The sequence below is a fragment of the Opisthocomus hoazin genome, chromosome 24 (assembly GCF_030867145.1).
Source record: "Opisthocomus hoazin isolate bOpiHoa1 chromosome 24, bOpiHoa1.hap1, whole genome shotgun sequence".
In the NCBI taxonomy this organism is placed as follows: Eukaryota; Metazoa; Chordata; class Aves; order Opisthocomiformes; family Opisthocomidae; genus Opisthocomus; species Opisthocomus hoazin.
This window is the reverse complement of record NC_134437.1, coordinates 7,416,076-7,433,811: the sequence shown is the minus strand read 5'-3', so window position 1 is coordinate 7,433,811 and position 17,736 is coordinate 7,416,076. Positions and strand designations below refer to the sequence as shown.

The window sequence follows — 17,736 nt, the reverse complement described above, 5'->3', positions numbered from 1 at the left end:
CTACTGCTGGCCCCGTTCAGGGTGCTTCGGGTGCTGCTGATGTTTACAGCCCCCAGCCCTCCACTTACACACCACCTCTGAATTCATTGCTGTGAATTAAGTCTCGCAACCCTTCTGTGAAGTGGCTAAATATATCCAGCTAGCGGAGCTCATGCCAAAAATAAGTCACTACGTGCATTAAACTTCGGGCAGTAAAATAGGGAACAGTCCCAATAAATTCTTGCTTTGCGCTTTCAAGCTTGCCGTGGCTCGCAGCGCTCAGCTGGCTGCGCTGCCAGCGTGGGGACCGGCCCCGGCTCCGCCGCCGATCCGGCGGTGAGGGCCGCCATCCAGCGGCACCAAGGCAGAAGGCAGCGAAGGGAGCGCTCGGCTCCCTCCGACAGCACCCCTGCCTGGTCCCTAGCACCCTCGCCTGCCTCTGGGGTGGGTTGTCCCAGCAGAACAGTGGGGTAGCTTTGTCTCTGCAGAGCTTGCTTGGGACGCGGTCACCCAGGAGAGAGAGCGAGGGCTTGAACATGTTCCTCACTCAAATTTGGCTATCAGAATGCATATCGAGATGCAAAGTGAGATTGTCTCATTTCCACCCTCCTTCTTCCTTGTCCAGCTCCTGGAGCAGGCAGAATTTACTTCTATGTTGTGCAGCGGTGAGTTTGTTCAAGTTGTAAGCTTCCACCACAGGAGTGTCAGCCTGGCCTCGGGAAACATATGTGTCCTAGCAGCCATGGAGAGAGGGCTCTAGCCTTCCTCACTCTTGTTCCAGGGACATCATCACAGGGTTATATGGGATTTAGGGCTGGTGACAGTGTTGCCACAGAGGTTCCCCAGGCTGCAGCAGGAAGCTGTAGGCACAGATTCTCCAGAGGCTTCAGGAACTTGCTCAGCTTCCCCTGTCCCCGCCGTGGCAGGAGCTCTGTTCCCATGCCTTGCTTTGTGCTGTGGTTTCTCCCAGCGTGTGTGGGGAACAGGAACTGGGCCAGCACTGTGACAGTTCAAGGCAGGCGTGAATTGAAGGGGGCAAAATGAAAGGGAAATAAAAGCTCTTCCCAGCTGAATTTGCAGGAGTCTAACCACATTAGTTTGCTGTCTGGGGAAAGGAATGAGGCTATGACACCTCAGCTGCTCTCGCTTGTGTTGGGGCTTTGCGTGCTGCTGACTTGTTTATGGGTGAGTAGCTGAGTTTACAAGGAAGTGTGTGCATGCAGAAGTTACTCAGGCAGTTGCTGTGAGCTAGTTAGCAGTGGTCTGCCACATTCCAACAATGCAAGTCAGTGTGAGTATCTAAACAGTTTGCTAGGGTTTGTTTTTTATTACTATTTAGGGGTCTCTTTTCACCAGTTGCTACCAAAGAGTGTGTGGAGACTGCTAACTAGCATGTGTCAGTTTACTAAAAGCAGTTATTTTAATTCATGGCCCTTTCTCCAGCAGTCAGCAGGATGCCTTATTCATTTGCCAGCAGGAGGGTAAATCTATTTCAGAATGATTGAAATATTATGCACAGCTTGAATGAATGTTTAAAATAAATACAGTAGAAGAAACATGTTGTTTGTGAAATGAGAAGATAAATTAAGTTTAGTGCAGACACATTATTCCTAAGCCTAGCTGCTTGGCTAATGTTTTCACAGCTAAATCCTTTAGGCCTTCATCCAGCAATAAGCCCAGGGTCTGATTCCTTCTCCCAAGGAGACAGGACTTTCTCTTCAGTCCTTTGCTTTGTATTGGCTACGTTGTTTGCCTCCGTTGCACGTTCCACTTTGTGGAAAGGACTAATTTTGGCTGCAACAGCATGGGCAGCCTGCAGGCTGGATGGACAGCAAGGGAGGGAGAAGAGAACTGTAAGGCTTGAGGGAGAGTGCGGTGGTGATGCACAAATGAAAGTGTCACGGGGAAAGGAACCAGTCTTTGTTTTCCAGTATCGGGTCTGTGGTTCCCTCCAGCCTCTTCTGGTCAGCAAGATTAAATTTATTTTCATCCTCTTAACTGAACTTTCTTTTAATGGCAGTAGGGGTGACAGCACTCAAAATAGATTTCCTATGGAGTCTGTCCTGAGTGGCACTGTGTGTGGCGTGTCTCCCGATAACCCTTTTTCCCTGCCCTGGGCCTTTATCTCTCTGGTGACAAACAGCCCTCTCCAGACAGAAAGAGGAAATTCCACTCCTTGTTCTCCTGCTGCTGGGCTCTGACTACAGTGCTCTATCTCCTGCCTGGTGCACCGCTGGCAGGCGGGGACTGCCAGGCGTTTCCTGAAGTGACAATCAGCAGCAGGCTCACGGGAGGAGGGTTGCTTTCCTAGATTCCCTTTTAGGTCCCACTGTGGTCTCCCTCTAAGCTCAACAGCTCAGCCATGGCCCTGGCAACTTTGGATATGTCCCCCTCATCTCGTCTCTGTTCGTGCAGCAGCCAGTCACCCCTCAGTAACACCAAAACATGCAAAAGAATACAGTCACCCTTCCCTTACTGGAGGCAACATAGGTGTAACTGTTAGGATAGACTGGACAACAGGTAATCATCCTTGCAGTGAGATGAAGGATCTTCTGTTCGAGTTGGGCTAGTGCTTAATACTTCTAGATATGGAATAACACCTCACGCTTGTACTGTAGAGACAATACGGTAAGAGGTTAGAACAGCTGTGCCACAAACTTAGAGGTTTAGGATTTGGAGATGGCTTTCCAAGGGCGATGCCTGGAAGTGGATCATTTAGGGACCATTTAAACTTTGGAGGATGTATGCTACCTCTTGGACAGGTGCAGGAGTAGCATTTGATTATTTTTTTCCCCTCTAGCACTAACATCCCAAACCAGCTTTACTTAAAATAGGAATATCTCCTGTCTCCTTGGTGCATAGCTGGGCTTGACCTATTGATGTTATTGACTTGCTTTTTTTGTACAGTGGAGGCTATCTTTCTACTTCTATTAAGGGCATCTTGGTCCATCTGTTCTGGCAGGGGTAAGAGGTATAATTTGTAAGCCTTGAATGCTGACAGTACTGCTTTCTAGGGAAGTTAAGCATGCAGTAACTGTACAGGAAGCCTAGAAAGGAAATGTAGCAGCAACTATGGCAGGACTGAGCAGCACAGTAGCTGTTTGGTCCAGACAAGCCTGGGATTCCTGAGACTTCATTTCACTTCTCTGCTTCCTCCTAGAGTTCTGTGGATGGCCACTAATCACTTGCTGTTTGTGCTTTGGTGTGCTGTCCAGAGTGGAAGATAATGAAACTGTCCTTCCAGACAGGCAACCTGAGATGCACTAATGCTTGGAGGGGCTCAGATGCTGTGGGGATTGGGACTGTCAAAATACTTTTACAGTTGACAATGTTATTTTGCAAGGTTGCAAAAACAGTAAGGATATTGGGCAATATCTGTGAGTTAGCTTGAAGATCTCAGATGGTGGTTCTAGCCCTACTGCAACCATTTTCGGTAATTCTGATGTGTGATGAGAGCAGAACTTTCTATGCTGACCTTTCTGATTGAAGAAGGGTGTAACTGGTGTAATGAAAACAGGAAACACTGAGACAGTTGAGAATTGGCTTTTAAAGTGCTTTAGTGATGTAATTGTTCATAACTGTTCTTTGTACATCTTAAATACTTCATGTCCTGTGTTACAGATGGCAAATCTGAGATACATACTAAAGTGATTTGTTCTGAACTGACAAAGGAGTTGAGACTATGCTGGGACTGAGACCTGAATGCTCTTGGTTCCCAGAGTTTGATTTCTATACTTGCAGCATGTTCATTTGCAAAAATAGCTTTGTCTTGTCATCATTTGACCTGCTTAATTCTCCCCTTCTTTTAAAACCACTCAGTCCAGCAGCTTTTAAAAAGATGCTTCCATTTTACCAGTGTTGAAACTAGATCGGCTGAATGACATCACTGGGAAGAGTTCCCAAAAAAACCTCTCTTTGGTCTGCTGCTTGAACTCTCTGCAAAAGAACTAGTTGAGGGGGAAAAAAAAGGGCTGTGAGGAAGTGGAAATTCACCAAAGTTATTGAACCTTCTTGCTGTGCTTGAAACGTAAATGTTAAAAATCATACCTGGAGAATGTTCACCACTACTTAGCTACCACTGAGCAGAACTTGTTTCCTGTAGGGATGCACGTTTTGCTGTGGTGAGATGAATGGTTCGGAACTAAAACTGAAGCCCACTGTCGGTGGGAGGCTCCTATGCTGTGTTTTTGTTTTAACAAGACCTTCATGCTTCAAAGGGGAAAATAATCTGTGTTTGCATTGTGGATTTTTTGAAGGATACATCTAGAGCTAGGAATTTCCTCTCTTCTCCCAGTGGATTGCTTTTCTGCCAGGTGTGAAGCAATCAATGTATTCTTCATCTCCCTGTTGTGACTCACCTTCCTTCTGGACATTTGTCTTCAGATGTTTCCTAATTTCACAGTTAACCAGCTCCTTGGGAAGTGGAGAGAAGAATATCTGGAGGGTGAGACAGGAATAAGCTGCAAAATTATTCTTCTCCCATAGTGGGTCTCTGTTTCTCCTTTTTTTTCACTTTTCATTTCCATTTGGCTCTTTTTCCCTGAAAGGAATCAAAGGCTTTCACAGGAGAGAAGTGGTATTTTACAGAACTCTAGATGCAGCAGGATGGCCCAAGCTTTTTTTTCTCTAGCTTCCTAAGCATGTACCATCCCTTAATGCTCAGTTTCTGTAGATGTACCAGCCTCAGAGAAAGAAGGAATTGTTTCAAAATGTTTAGAAGTGCTCAAGCGTTCTGGAGCCAGAGTCTGCTTTCACAGAGGCCTTTGGCAACCTGAAACATACTTTTTTTGAGGTTTTGTCTCCTAAGTCCCTTAGGTTTTGTAGTTTTGCTTTCTGTCTCCACTTTCCATATTCTCATTCTGACAGCTGTGTATCTTTGACATGTCCTGAAGTTTCTCTCCAGCTTTTCAGTCTTTAAGACTTGCATGCCTCTGGGAACTGAAGTGAGTTGGACATTCCAACATAGCAGCTTCATAAAAAGTCCCATAGGTATAAAAATATAAAATTCTATGAAATATATATAGCGTAGTTAAATAGTGTTCTGGAGATCACTGGTATTCTGTTGCCCTTTGATTTGAGGCTTTTGAGAAGATAAATGCTGTAAAAAGAACCTGTGTTTCTTTTGTCTTACTAAGTTACTAATCCTCTCAAGATGGAATTCATTATGAAAAAAGATGCAGTCCCATGAATATCTGGAACTACATTTTTGTGTCACTGGTTTCACTAACTTCTGACAATACAAAACCAGGATTGTCATAACCTTTCTTCTCTTTGGCTTTAGCTTCTTTCTCATTGTAGAGACAAAATGCGCAGTGGGGAGTCTCCACAGCCACTGTCTTGCTGAAGTTCTGGAAGTCTACTCTGTATTTCCCTTCTTTGGTCTTGGACACAATGGGAGCAAAGCGATAACCCCAGAGCACCTCTTCTGGGATGTAGGATGTCCTCACTTGACACGTAGCGCTAGTGGCTTCAACAGTGCCATCTAAAAACACCACCAATTCAAAATCTTGCTGCAGAATGGTTTCTGCTGCCATGTGGAAGAATGGGCTGTTCTTATCTATGATATGATAAATAGTTAGTGGGGAAATGAAGAAGAGATTCTCATTGCCAGCATCAACTACAAATTCTATGTTGACCTGGTCCAAAATGATTGTCTCTCCTTCTGGGGTGATGGTGGTCTTCAGAAGCTTTCCATAGATGTGACTCCCGATCAGCAGACTCTTCCTGAGGTTTGCCACCCGAATAAGGAGGCAGAGCTTTCCACCACGTTTGCTGATGACAGCATTTCTGCTGAATGTAATGGTCTTAGCCCGGTTTTTGGACCTTGATATCTTGGCCAAGATGGCACCACACATAAAAGAATTGATGATTACCCCCAAGATAGACTGGAAGATAAGCAGGAAAATGGCAGTGGCACACTGTTCTGTGACACATCTGAAGCCATAACCGATGGTTACCTGGGTCTCCAGGGAGAACAGGAAAGCTGAAGTCAGGCCGTTGATATTATCAACGCAGGGGGTGTGATTTATGGAAGGATTGAATTCTGGAAGGTCTTTGTGTATGTATGCCACACCGTACCAGAGGAGACCAAACAGAAACCAGCTGCCTAAGAATGCTGAAATGAAGATAGTCATTTTGTATCTCCATCTGAGATCCAGGATAGTTGTCCATATATCAATTAAAAAGACAAATCTTGACTGTTCTACATTGCCAAACTCTATGTTGCACCTTCCATCTTTAGACACGAGCCTTGCCCTTCTCCGGCTGCGTTCTCTGATGTGGCTGTTAAAGCGTTTCCGGAGGTAGTTGAACATTCCCTCTGACGGTGTTCTGGAGAGTAAGAAATAAAAACATTAAGGGTAATACAGGTTTTGTTTATACCTGCAGGCAAGAAGCAAATTCTGTTGGAGTATCAAGACACTTGTTTAGGAAAAAAGCTATGTAATTTGCATTTTTTCCCTCAGCTGGTGGGGGAAAGTTCCAGTAAGTGTGTGAGGAAACTAACAAATTCTTGCCTAAGGAGCATTCCAGCAAAATATAATCATTTTGGCTTGCTCAGTTGGTCAACTGTTATTATTGTCCCCTGCTCAGTTGAGAAAGTGGAGGCATAGAGAAGGAGATAGCTTCACTGTGGACATATGTTGGGAAAACTGGTGGGGAATGGCTGGTTTTGAGGAGAGCTTTCTGCCTTTTGGAAAATGAAGTGGGGACTGTCCAGGCAAATATGTGCGTGTAAGTTGGCATTAGGAGACTCTGGATATGATGTGGATAGCGGATTTAGGAAGCAATGACAGTAGATGCAGAAGGACTAATTAAGCTGGATATGCAGTTATTTTTAGCATAGTTAGGAGGGGTTTGAGGGTGTGAATTTCAAATTCTGGAATTGCAAAAACATCTCTAATAAAATATAAGATTAAATTCCAGCAGCAGGAGAATTGGAGGTTTAATCACCACAAAGGTAATGCTAAGACTAACAAATCAAAATCCAGAATCCAGTCTTAAAGGAGAGTAGCTCTGTCCCTGTGAATTTTGTCCTTTATGATTTGCCATGTTAACAGGAGACCCAGGGAAGTCATTGATGGAGAAAATACCACAAATGTGTTCAGACTGGAATTTGGATCAACCTACATTTGGAAAATTCCCAGTCTTAGACATGCAGGTGTGGGGAGAGGTTTGATCCACTGTAGAGTTAGAGATTGCCTGCTATGTTAATAGACAGTTCTAGGGTCTGATTTTGACCCAAAACTTAGGAATGGTCTTAGGAGAAATCATTGATTTTGGAGTTGATCACCCTTTGAGCATAAAATGTGTTTCCTTGCCAGAGAGGATATTTGATTAGTGCACAGTGCTAACCCACCCTGAAAGTGTACCTTTGCGTGCTTATTTGTTTAGCCTTTGCTAAACAAAATTCCTCTCATGTAGCTGAATTTAACTGTGTACTATAATTCTATTTCTTGGGAGCAAAATGCTTCAGCTTAAAAACAACTGAAATAAGAATTGGAGGGGAAGATGTTTTCACTGGTGACTAACACAAAGGATGTTCTGAATTTATTGCCTCTCTAAGGGCGTAGTGTCCCCAGACACAGACCTGAATGTTTTGGGGACCTGTGGCTGCTATGCATGTTTTCTTTAGAAGGACCCGGACTTGAAGAGTGGGTCTCAGATCAGGAGATGCTGAGGGCTTTGTGATTGTTTGCTACTGTTGCTTTACTGCTGCATTACCCTTCCCATAGAATGTGACACTAAGACAACCCTTAGGAATGATTTTTGGTTTTTAGATGCAAGCTGAAGATGCTACAACACTTAGCTGAAAACAAAGCTGCATCTTATCACTGTCCCACCCAGGCTTCCTTTTTGGCTAGGAGCAAAATGCTTGGGCTCATTGTCAGATGGACTGCCCAAATTTCACCTGATTTCAGGGGGTAATAATGTGCTTAAATATGTGTCAAGACTTCCTTAGCACCCCTGAGCCAGAATTTTGTGTATCCAAGATGGGGGTAATACATAGGCATGTTGTGGATTAGCTATACTGATGTGAGTTATTTGTGTGAAATTTCTCGTTTGACTTCAGCCATTTAAATGGCAGATAATTGCACTTGTACAGCTGAGTCCTGGCAGACAGGAAAGGAAGCACATGTGCCCTCTGAGGCTCCACTTGTCTTGTCACCACAATTATTTTACAAAGGAACAAATGGCTTTTTGGTAAAGTCTGTTTACTCTGTAGGCATCTAAATTATTTTAGAGGAGCTGCCTGTTTTAGTTGGCTAAACCAGAAATCCTTCCATTAGACATGGTTACAGGGGGCAGAGAAAGCCTTTAGATATGATGATCAGTAGTAAAGGGAAAATACTAAATTATCAATGATCGAGTCTAAGTACAAATTAATTACCTTTTGTAAAGCCAGAGGTAAATTCTATTACAGCCCTGAGAATTTCTCATACAGTTGCCTTCTTTCTGCACTTAGGCTGAAATCACCTTTCTCTTATTAAAATTAGGATCAGAAAAAAATGAAGGTCACTTCTGTTGTAATGTAGCTTTTCACTGTTTTAAACTCCTGCTGTTGAATTTATTGGTTGCCTATGTAGCTGGCAAAGGTTAAACTTTAAGCATATATCCAAGGAAGGGGGGAATGAGGTCACCTTAAGTTTTCTTTTCCTGACGCACTTTTAATATGTTCATGTTAGTGCATAGTTTAAGCAAAAATAAAATATTCCTGTGCAACACCCTATTCGAAGAACTTTTCCAGTATTTAACTTCTAATCACCCCATTTATTGTGCAAAAATGTGCAGCTCCATCTCATTGCAGTCATTTTGTCCTTTTCTGCAATAATGTGACTATTGACTGTCATCACCAGAATAGGTGGTGTGTGAAGTGCAGGGATGCCACACCCTGTGCATCAGAAGCTGCACACCTGTACATTTGGCACAGGTGAGCTACAGCAGACTTGCTCCTTATCTGCCCTTCTCATCCCAGGGGTTGTGATAAATTGCTACCACAATTCCAGTTGGTCTGATTCACTGGAAACTTTTGGAGATTTGACCAAGGACCTGGGCGTACGATTCATCTCTGCTGTGATTATCTGTTGAGAGCAAGCTAATCAGCATGGTCATCAGCCCGGAACCTTAAAAATAGATCCCAAACTTTACCATTCTTTTCCTGCCTCTAAATCTTACATGCCCTCTTCAGAGGCTGTTATACAAGCCCTGCTTAAGCTACCCCCAAGTAGATCAAAGAGGCAGAAGAATTACACCCTTCTTCAGGCAAGATGACAAAGGAATTCTCCCTTCAGCAAATCTTTCTTGCTCCTACACACAACTGAAGTGTGTTGATTTGCTTCACCAGGACAAAAATTCCCTCCTGTGTAAGCATGCTGCAAGTATATCACAAAGTGTCCAGAAGAGATTATGTAAAGCGAGTTATATAATCCAGCACTTCAAGTCCTGTCAGTTTAAATCAGCACAGGTAACCCAGCTATGTCTTGGCTAATATTTACCAGGGTATGTTTCCTGTTGGGCCCAAGCACACACGGTAATGCTGTCTGTCTTGCATGTGAAATTCCTTGTTGTGAGAATTAGCAAAGCTGCTGCTGTCCGTGGGCATAATACATTTATAGAAGGTGCACAGCTTGTAATCTTAAACAGTGGGGCATTTACCAATAAAACTGCTCAATGGATAAAGATGACATGTCAAGGTTAGCTGTGAAAACAAGGAGTTTCCGCTTCCCTGTTCCAGTTTCGTATTTCACAGCGATCACTAGAGTAAGCAGAAATATTTGCATTTCCCTCCTCAAATTCCTGATCTTTCTTAACTAATCTATCAGTCACTCTACCCAGAATATTTAGTTCCCAGAAAGTTAGTTCTTAACAGATGCATTTCTACCTTTGCCTTTCTCTGGATTCCTGCAAGCAGGTAACAACAATCATTAGAGGTCCTGATTGCTACATACCAGCTGGAGCTCCTCTGCTGACCCAGAAATGTAACTGAGTGGTCCTCTTTGCTCTTACTTGCTTCCAATTGTTTTGAAAAAAGTTGAGCATGGGGGATAATGACCAGGCACTTCTTTGGGTAAGTCCTTTGTGCAACACTGAGTGTGGAGCACATTAATCCTGGGAAATGGCTTTAATCTCAGCCACGTGCAGTGCTTGAGAAGATCAGTGAGTGAAGGAAGGGGAAGGTGTTTAACGTTTGATGGGAGCCTGACAGGAACAAAGTTCTGTCACCCGCGATTTCACTGAAGTTCTGATATCTGTGGCTTCGCATATATTTCTTCCCTCACAGCAATGGATATATATGCAAAGCTGGCAGAAGTGAATCATTAGGGGGAGGCAGCATAAATGAAAAGCAGCCCACTGAACCTGCTGCTTTTGTTAGAAATACATCTTTGCTAGGGATTCAGATGAACTTCTAAGGAGCTTAGGTAGAAGAAAAGGGGATACAGAGTTAAAGGATTATTTTTTTCAGTCCTGTTCAGGCCTTTTCAAAACTCGGATCTTTCAGTCCTTTCTGTGTTTTACTTTTGATTGAACTTTCTCTGAACAAAGTAGGTAAAATATCCAGTTCCTAATACCTTATAAAATCCTTTCTTATTAGAAAAGCAAACTGTAACACTTAGTCTCGTGGTGTAGTATCTGCTGGCTGCTTTACTATCGGGACCTTTGGAGAGTATAGCTCATTTGCTCTTCACTAGCTGCCCTGGGTAGAGCAGGAATGTGCCTGTTGTGATGGGATGACAATTGCAGCATTCCATCTCCCTGTCTTGCTGCTTATATCAAAATTATACCAGAATCAAGGACTGCCAAAGAACTGGCCCTCTGTTGTATGTAGAGCAAGAATATAAGCTTGCCTAAAGCAGCCAGTTTAACCCTAGGGGTGTGTCTAAAAAGAATCTGGTTTGCACCATAGTCACTTTGTTGATGGATGTGTTGGCAAAGGGACTGGACCTGCTGGTACTGGCAAGCTGACACAGGCAGCTTTCTTCCTGGACCTGGCAATGTTGTCACCAAGCATTTATTCCTGACAGCAGATCTGAGCACTGGACGCAGTGGCTATGCCTCCAAAGTGTTGACTGAAATGCCAGTTCCATCTGGGAAATATGTTCCTTCAATCCAGCTCAGCATGCTGATCTGGGAGTCTTGTCACAGCTCCAGTCCAAGTGACTACAGTTTGCCAGCTGAAAGTCCAACTGGACTTTCCAGTGGATACAGCAGAGGATCTTCTCCCCTGCCTTGCCCTCTCTCCTGCGAAGTAGAATTTCTGTAAGGTGTTAAAGAGCTGCCCTTTTCCATTGTAATGATGGCTGTTTTTCATCAGGAGAGACAAGATGGTACCTGCCTACCTGTGGGTTGTGTGGTAACTTATGATATCCATTGTGAATATGAAATATCTTTAGAACAGTTATCTTTCATCTCGGATAACTATAAGCACACAGGTATGATCTAGCCAGCTTTATGTGAGCACCTGAAGAAGCAGTCCCCTTAAGTGCCTAACTTTCCTCTTTAGATAGGGAGAGTGGGAGGTTTCATCCTGCTGTCTTTTAAAAGTGGGTGAACCAGGATTGTCCCAGCCACCCCAACAGTGATATAATAAGGGCATGTCTTACTCCCTGCCTTGCTTCACCCATGTCCTGATTTTTAAAGGAAGGAAACATGTATGCTGGGACGTACATGGTGTGTATGGACTCTACAGGAGCTGTTGGTTACCTGAAAGACTAAGTCACTTCAGGAAGACTGCTGTAAAACCTTGACAGCCTGTAGCAGGGGGTTTCCAAACCTCTGCCTGAATATCTGATCTTTCTTCTCATTATGCTTTATATATCTTTTGTAGAGTTTGCTACCTGATGTGTTCTGCTGCTGAGCAGCACTAGTGTTACCTGAGTGTACCTTGGAGTCACACTTCCAATAAGATTTTGGTGACAATAAACAGCAACTAATTGCACCCAGGGATGTTGCTCACACTATGCTATGTGTACATGGTTTGAAAAGATCAACTGTAGTTTCCCTTCACAAAGCTGACTTGAAGAAATAATTCATTTATGAGAACACAGACAAATAAATGAAGGAATAGGTACTGCAGCAGTGGAGACTCAAGCAAATCTTGTTTTCTGAAAATTTAGGAGTGCTTGGGGTCCTCAAAGGTTGAAATACTTCAGGTGTATAAATAAAAGACTTATAGCAACAAAAACATTACTGTCATTGTTTGCAAATAATAATATTGTAATTAGTGCTGCACACAGAGTTAATCCATGACTGCATTTACTGGGGGAGAGACTCTAAAGACTTTGGCTGACTAAAGAGCAAATGATGTGTCTCCTACTTGCAAACACAGTTAAGGTTGTGGTAAATTTACAGAAGCAGCATTTCTTCCTGCCCTGTGTGCCCCTTTCTGCCACTTACTAGAAACATGGCACTTGTAAAATAGCTCTGTCTAGACAAAAACATTTGCCAGCACTCCCCAGCAACAATCACTTCATAGGCACTAGAGAACTTCATTATTTGATGTTTTTGCAGTGCCAGACTAATTCCACGGCTAGACTGTATCTCCCATAGCACCTTCTGCTGTGACAGAGAATTCCCATGCAGCAGATGGTCTGCTTCAACCTCAGGGTGCACTGAGATACGCAGTCATGCTGGGTACCTTCCCTCTGGAGAACAGATAACTGGGAGCTAAGCTGTCTTTACTATGCAGCAAGATTTCCCAACAGAACTATTTCTGTTTCCAGACAACTAGGTTTCCACTGAAAATATTAAATTTTCAATAGGAAGTGGCTCTCTGGGAGAAATTATTTCTCAAATTGTATCTTCTGGGATTTTTAGTTTGGTCAAAAAAGCCAAAAACAATTCTTGTTGCAGTGGACTTGTGTGTGATGTGGTGTTCTGGTTGCAAGAGGAAAAAAGATAGGGATTTAACTCACCAGTAGTGTTATGCTAGTGTTGTATTCTACTTTAAGAGAATCTTTATTTACTGAGAAGTCTTGAAAATCACTTTGTGCTGAAACTTTCTGAAGGAGAAAGGCAGGTTTTGTCTAGTTACTTTTCCTCTGTGTTTCCAGAAAAAGGCACTGTACTCTAAATGTGTGAGAATGGCCGACTGTAATAGGTTCTCACCTGTATGGCTAAGCGTGGAAGCCATCTGTAACCCAAGAACTATGTGGCAGTAAGATGCGGGCTGGGGAGGCAACACTGCATAAACACTACCATAAAAGTCACGGGGCAAATGGACAGTCATGTGAGCCAATTCTGCATGTTCTCTGATTGGGTTGTTCTTTGCTGAAGTATGCAAGGGGTTGAATAATTAACTCGCAATTTGTTTTACAGATTGGCAATGTCAAGTCTGAGTCGTCAGCATGGTGCGGCAAAAGGGCTTTCTGCGGAAGCCCCTGCGGGCAGCAGTGACACAGAAGACCGCCATTACCCAAGGCAAAACCACCTGCGAGCACTCTGACAGTTCTGACCCTGCTTTGGCATCTAATCTCAAGGTATCTCAGTTCTCAGCATTACCTTGTGGTACAAAAGCTTCCATTCACGTGCGCTCTTTCCTTCCAAAGTGTTGGTAAATTTAAACTGATAGTGGCTTCATACCACCCTGAAAAGGACCCAGCTCTGGGTGTGGGGAAGATTGCGGACAGAAAACACTTAGCCCTATTTCAACAGCTTTAAATGTGGTTGGAAAAAGTTTCTTGCTTACTCAGTGCACAAGAAAATCATGAAGTTGCCCTCTTGGCACTCTGTGTGGTGCTAAAGGAACAAAAGCAGGAAAGCGAATGTTGCTGTGATGTAAAGCCTTCTTGCAGTAGTTCACAGAACAGTCAATTCCAGCTCCAGAGCAGAGACATGGTAAGAGAATACTCAGAACAGAGTACAGCAGCCTTGCTAGCCCTGCCATGTGGTTGTGCACTGCATGTTCAGTCAGCCTTAGAGACAGGATTTGAGATACTACTTGTCAGGTCTGTAATACTCCCTCTGTGTGAACCAGAGGAAGATGAGGGAAAGGCAAGTGACCATGTGGATGGTACTGCAGTAGGGAGAGTTCCTTTGAATTCTGCTGCTCTGTTTTTGATATGGACTGTATATGGCTTATGAGCTCTCCAATCAGATACTTGTAACTCATGGTGTGAATTGCATGCTGTGGTATCATTGCTCTGCTGCAGTCTGTCACCTGCTTATAGCACCAGGGTAAATAGTGCAGTGGGCGGCTGTACTAGTAAGCAGTTTGGGAATACTTTCATGTAGTGTTAAAAGCACTGTCCTGTGGCAGTCCTTACCTTTAGGCTGTAATTTCACTATCCCAGTCTTTTGTGGTTATCGAGGTGACTTTGATTTCTAAGCTGGCAAAAAAATGTTGTGCTGGTTTGTTGCCAATAAGCCAACCATAGCAGTGTAGATAGGACTATCACGTTGGTCTTGAGAAGCCAGATTCAAATCCCTACTCTGCCGGGTTCCCATTGGGAACTCCTGCCCTGAGTTCTTCTCAGATAGTAGGGTTGTGAGAGAAAAGAATTGGACATCTATCAGGTGACATGATAGATGTCTATCATTCTGCACCAGTAGCCTGCAGCTTCCCCTCAAATGGTTAAAGATGTGAAGAGGATACAAAGTTCAATTCCCTGGTCTGGAAACTGGCAGCTGTTGAGCGGAGTCCTGACTCTGTGGTCTCAGACTGTTTCCATTGCTTTGTAACTCGTGTTCCCTGTCTGCAAAGGAAATAATAATTCTGCTATTTTACATGTGACTGAGGTTATTTGAATGCTGTGAATGGTTTTTCATGATGTAGAGTGTTATTTTATTACAAAGCAACTTCTGGGCTGCCCTGCCTTGTTAGAGTAGCATGTTGCTTCAGTAGTAACTGAAATGATCCCTGAACACTGCTGTCACTTCTAAAGTATTTTGAGATCTTTCAGGAGCAATGGTGTGCTATAAATATGAATTATTGCTATTTTTTCACATATAGAAGGCAGTTCTTTCATACTTCATTGCTTTCTTAAAGTAAACAAAGAACAAAGTGAGGAAGGCTCTCAAGATGAAAGTGTGTGTACATGTGTAGTGCTCTCCTTGGATAGTTTATACCACTGAACTAGGTGTAAAGTAGCTTTTGCGTGTCTCAGTTGCCAGAGATTAAAGGCATGCTACACTGCAGCATAAGTTCTGTATTGCTTATTACTTGGCACTTCTCATCCCCCTTCCCTTAATAACTAGTACTCTCATAAATGAATCCAATGTACATAGTTTACAGAGGTATTTTCTATATTAGTTCTTCTGCTAATTTTCTGTTTGCTGGTTCTGCTTGTTGCTTTGATTCGGCATTGTTTTGCAACCAAATTATCCTTGTTTCTTGAATTTCTGTGCTGAGGATCATAGTTTCTCTTAGGAATGTTAACAGACCATTTCCTTCATGAGTGTGTGTTAGGTTCCTCTGAATGACTGTCCTATCTGTCACTCAGAAGTTTTCCAGCAGATGTGTTGGAATGAGTATTGTTCCAGACTTGCTCTCCATTAACAGGTATTTTTTACTTAATTTTCTGGAGCTTGCTTTTTACCTCAGAAATATAGAGCCACCCTGATTGCTGTAATCTGTCACGTGGGCTACAGCTGGTAACATAGGGAATGGGAGCATCTGGGAGGGAGAATGTAGCCTCTGAATTCTTACTGTACATCTAAAAAGCAAAGAAACCAGTGATGAAACCACAGAATTGTTAAAAAGGGAAAAGATTCACTGCAATCCTGAACAGATGCACATTTTCTTGCACTATTTTGGATAATACAGGCGCTCTCCCATAGGAGGTCCTTTATCTGACTTGCAGAGCTCGTATTGAAGCACATGATCTACCTGTTGATCTTCCATGCTCCTTTTTCTGCTCGCTGGGCCTGCAAGTCTGTCACATGGCAGCTGCAAGGTAGATTGGCATTCGCTGGCTGATGCTGCGTGCTTAATTAGCTGAGGTTCAATAATAAGAGTATCAGACACCAGCAGTCTGGAAGATTTCATCATATAGTGCTCTGATCCAAAGTGCTGGCAGCACTGCAGACTTTGATTGACAGATTTTGTCCTACCTCTGGCTCCCGAAGCCTGATTCCTGTAATGTTCAACCAAGCTGTCTAGATGCATTTTTGTCCCACTACAGTCTCATCTCAATAGTTTCCTTCCCTCAGCTGCTCTGGGCTGCTGCACTGTGATGTGGGTGGCAGCTGTAGTTCCAATGTCTTGTGTAGGAATGTATAGCATAGCCTGCAGCCCCTGCCATGGCTTTTATACTCAGGTCGTGGTCCCAAGACCTGGGTTGTGAGAGAGCCTGATTTTAGAGATTTCTAGCTGAAGTCAGAGGTATTAAAGGCATCTGGTGCTCCTTCATACAAGGTCTGATGAAGCAAATTATGTCTGTCTGAATTAGAGTCTGCTTGTTCCTAGCGGATTGGTTGACATGTTCCTGTGATTTATTACAATTGAATGGCATGAAAGCTAAACAAATTTCAGGGGCAAATCTTGAGGATAAAATCTCAGTAAGCAGCTATTTGCCTACTGTCCTACTTTTTCATATGTCTTGCAGGAAGCAAATAGCTTTTAGTTACATGAGTACCTGGTTAATCTCTGAAATGCTAAAACTCCAGATTGCCCCTTCTAAGGGTAATTTCTGCTTTCAGGGGCATGCGCAGTGCTCTTTGAAGGTGCTGGGGAACAGCAGCTGCAAATCTAAAGACAGGGGCAGTCTGCTATCCCTGGGGTATGCAGTACTTCACCAGCAGAGCTTTTTCTATCCCAATCCTTCAGTTACCTTTGTTCCTAATTATTTATATAAGTGTAATTGACTTGCAAGACATTCTTGGCTTTCAGTATGCATTGAGTGAATTATTGACCCATCATGTGGGTCACTGATGTGAAGAGACGTATGAACAAACTTGATGCAAAATAGCTACTTTGCATTCTTAATAGCAAATGTAAGCCATTAATAACTTAGCTGCTTCATGCCCTCAGAGCCTGCACAATTTTAGTCTGACATGCATATGGCTGAGTTCACCCTCAGTGTAATTTGAAATTCATTGGGCATGGACTGTATCTCCTTATGCTACTTAAAAATCTCTCCTGTGTTGAGATGTGATATGCTAATTCCAGAGTTTATGGCTGACTTGAGATGGTACATTTGAAAAATCAAATCCAATTAAATCAACTTATTACCAAGGTCAGAGATGAGTATTCAGCACATCCTATTACTTGTTATTTTGCAGCAAAGAGTAAACTTAGTGAGTGTATTGTGTCTCAACCCATAAGCAAACTAACCTGCCCTAATAAGAAGGTTTTGGGCTGCAGGGCCTAGGAAGTATAGTCAAGTAGTAAGGCATTCCCTGAAAGTCCAAATATCTGAGCTCAGTTCCTGGCTTTTCACACTTTTCTGTCTATTGTGGCACAAGCGTTGTCCCCTTTGTGTCTGTTTCACTATCTAATCATATGATGGGAGCGAAACCAGGGTGTTGTGTCGGTAAGTTCAATGACTGCAAAAAGCTTTGAGACCTCTTGAATGTGTTGCTGTGGACTGGCAACATGGCATCAGCTTGCTGTAGTCAGAATTTTAATAGAGCTCAGATTTTAGGAGAATATAAATGAGATGTCCAATAGCTATCTTGGCAGAAACTTTTTTATTATTTAAGAAAGGCATCTGTGTGCCTAATATCTTAATATTCTCATCAAGGCGTGAAACGGGAATATACTATGGCTTTTTGAGATGGACAAATATTAAGCTAATTTGCAGATCCTTTTGCGAATGAAAG

At 43.1% G+C, this 17,736-nt stretch overlaps 2 protein-coding genes across 2 annotated transcripts in view; one reads left to right on the top strand and one right to left on the bottom strand.

Moving 5' to 3' along the window:
- Positions 1-1,097: 1,097 nt before the first annotated feature.
- Positions 1,098-17,736, top strand: part of KCNJ5 (potassium inwardly rectifying channel subfamily J member 5) — a 58,490-nt gene continuing 41,851 nt past the window's right edge. Inside the window, exons 1-2 of the mRNA XM_075442501.1 lie at positions 1,098-1,164; positions 13,294-13,454. The gene's annotated coding sequence lies outside the window, so the exon portion shown is untranslated. The remainder of the gene's footprint in view (positions 1,165-13,293; positions 13,455-17,736) is intronic.
- Positions 5,178-6,293, bottom strand: KCNJ1 (potassium inwardly rectifying channel subfamily J member 1). Its single transcript, XM_009945031.2, has one exon. It carries the CDS (start codon positions 6,291-6,293, stop codon positions 5,178-5,180), a length of 1,116 nt encoding a protein of 371 aa, XP_009943333.1.

What these genes read in the sequence shown, in the direction of transcription:
- KCNJ1 (XM_009945031.2), bottom strand. Translation starts at nt 6,293, where the DNA reads ATGTTCAACTACCTCCGGAAACGCTTTAACAGCCACATCAGAGAACGC.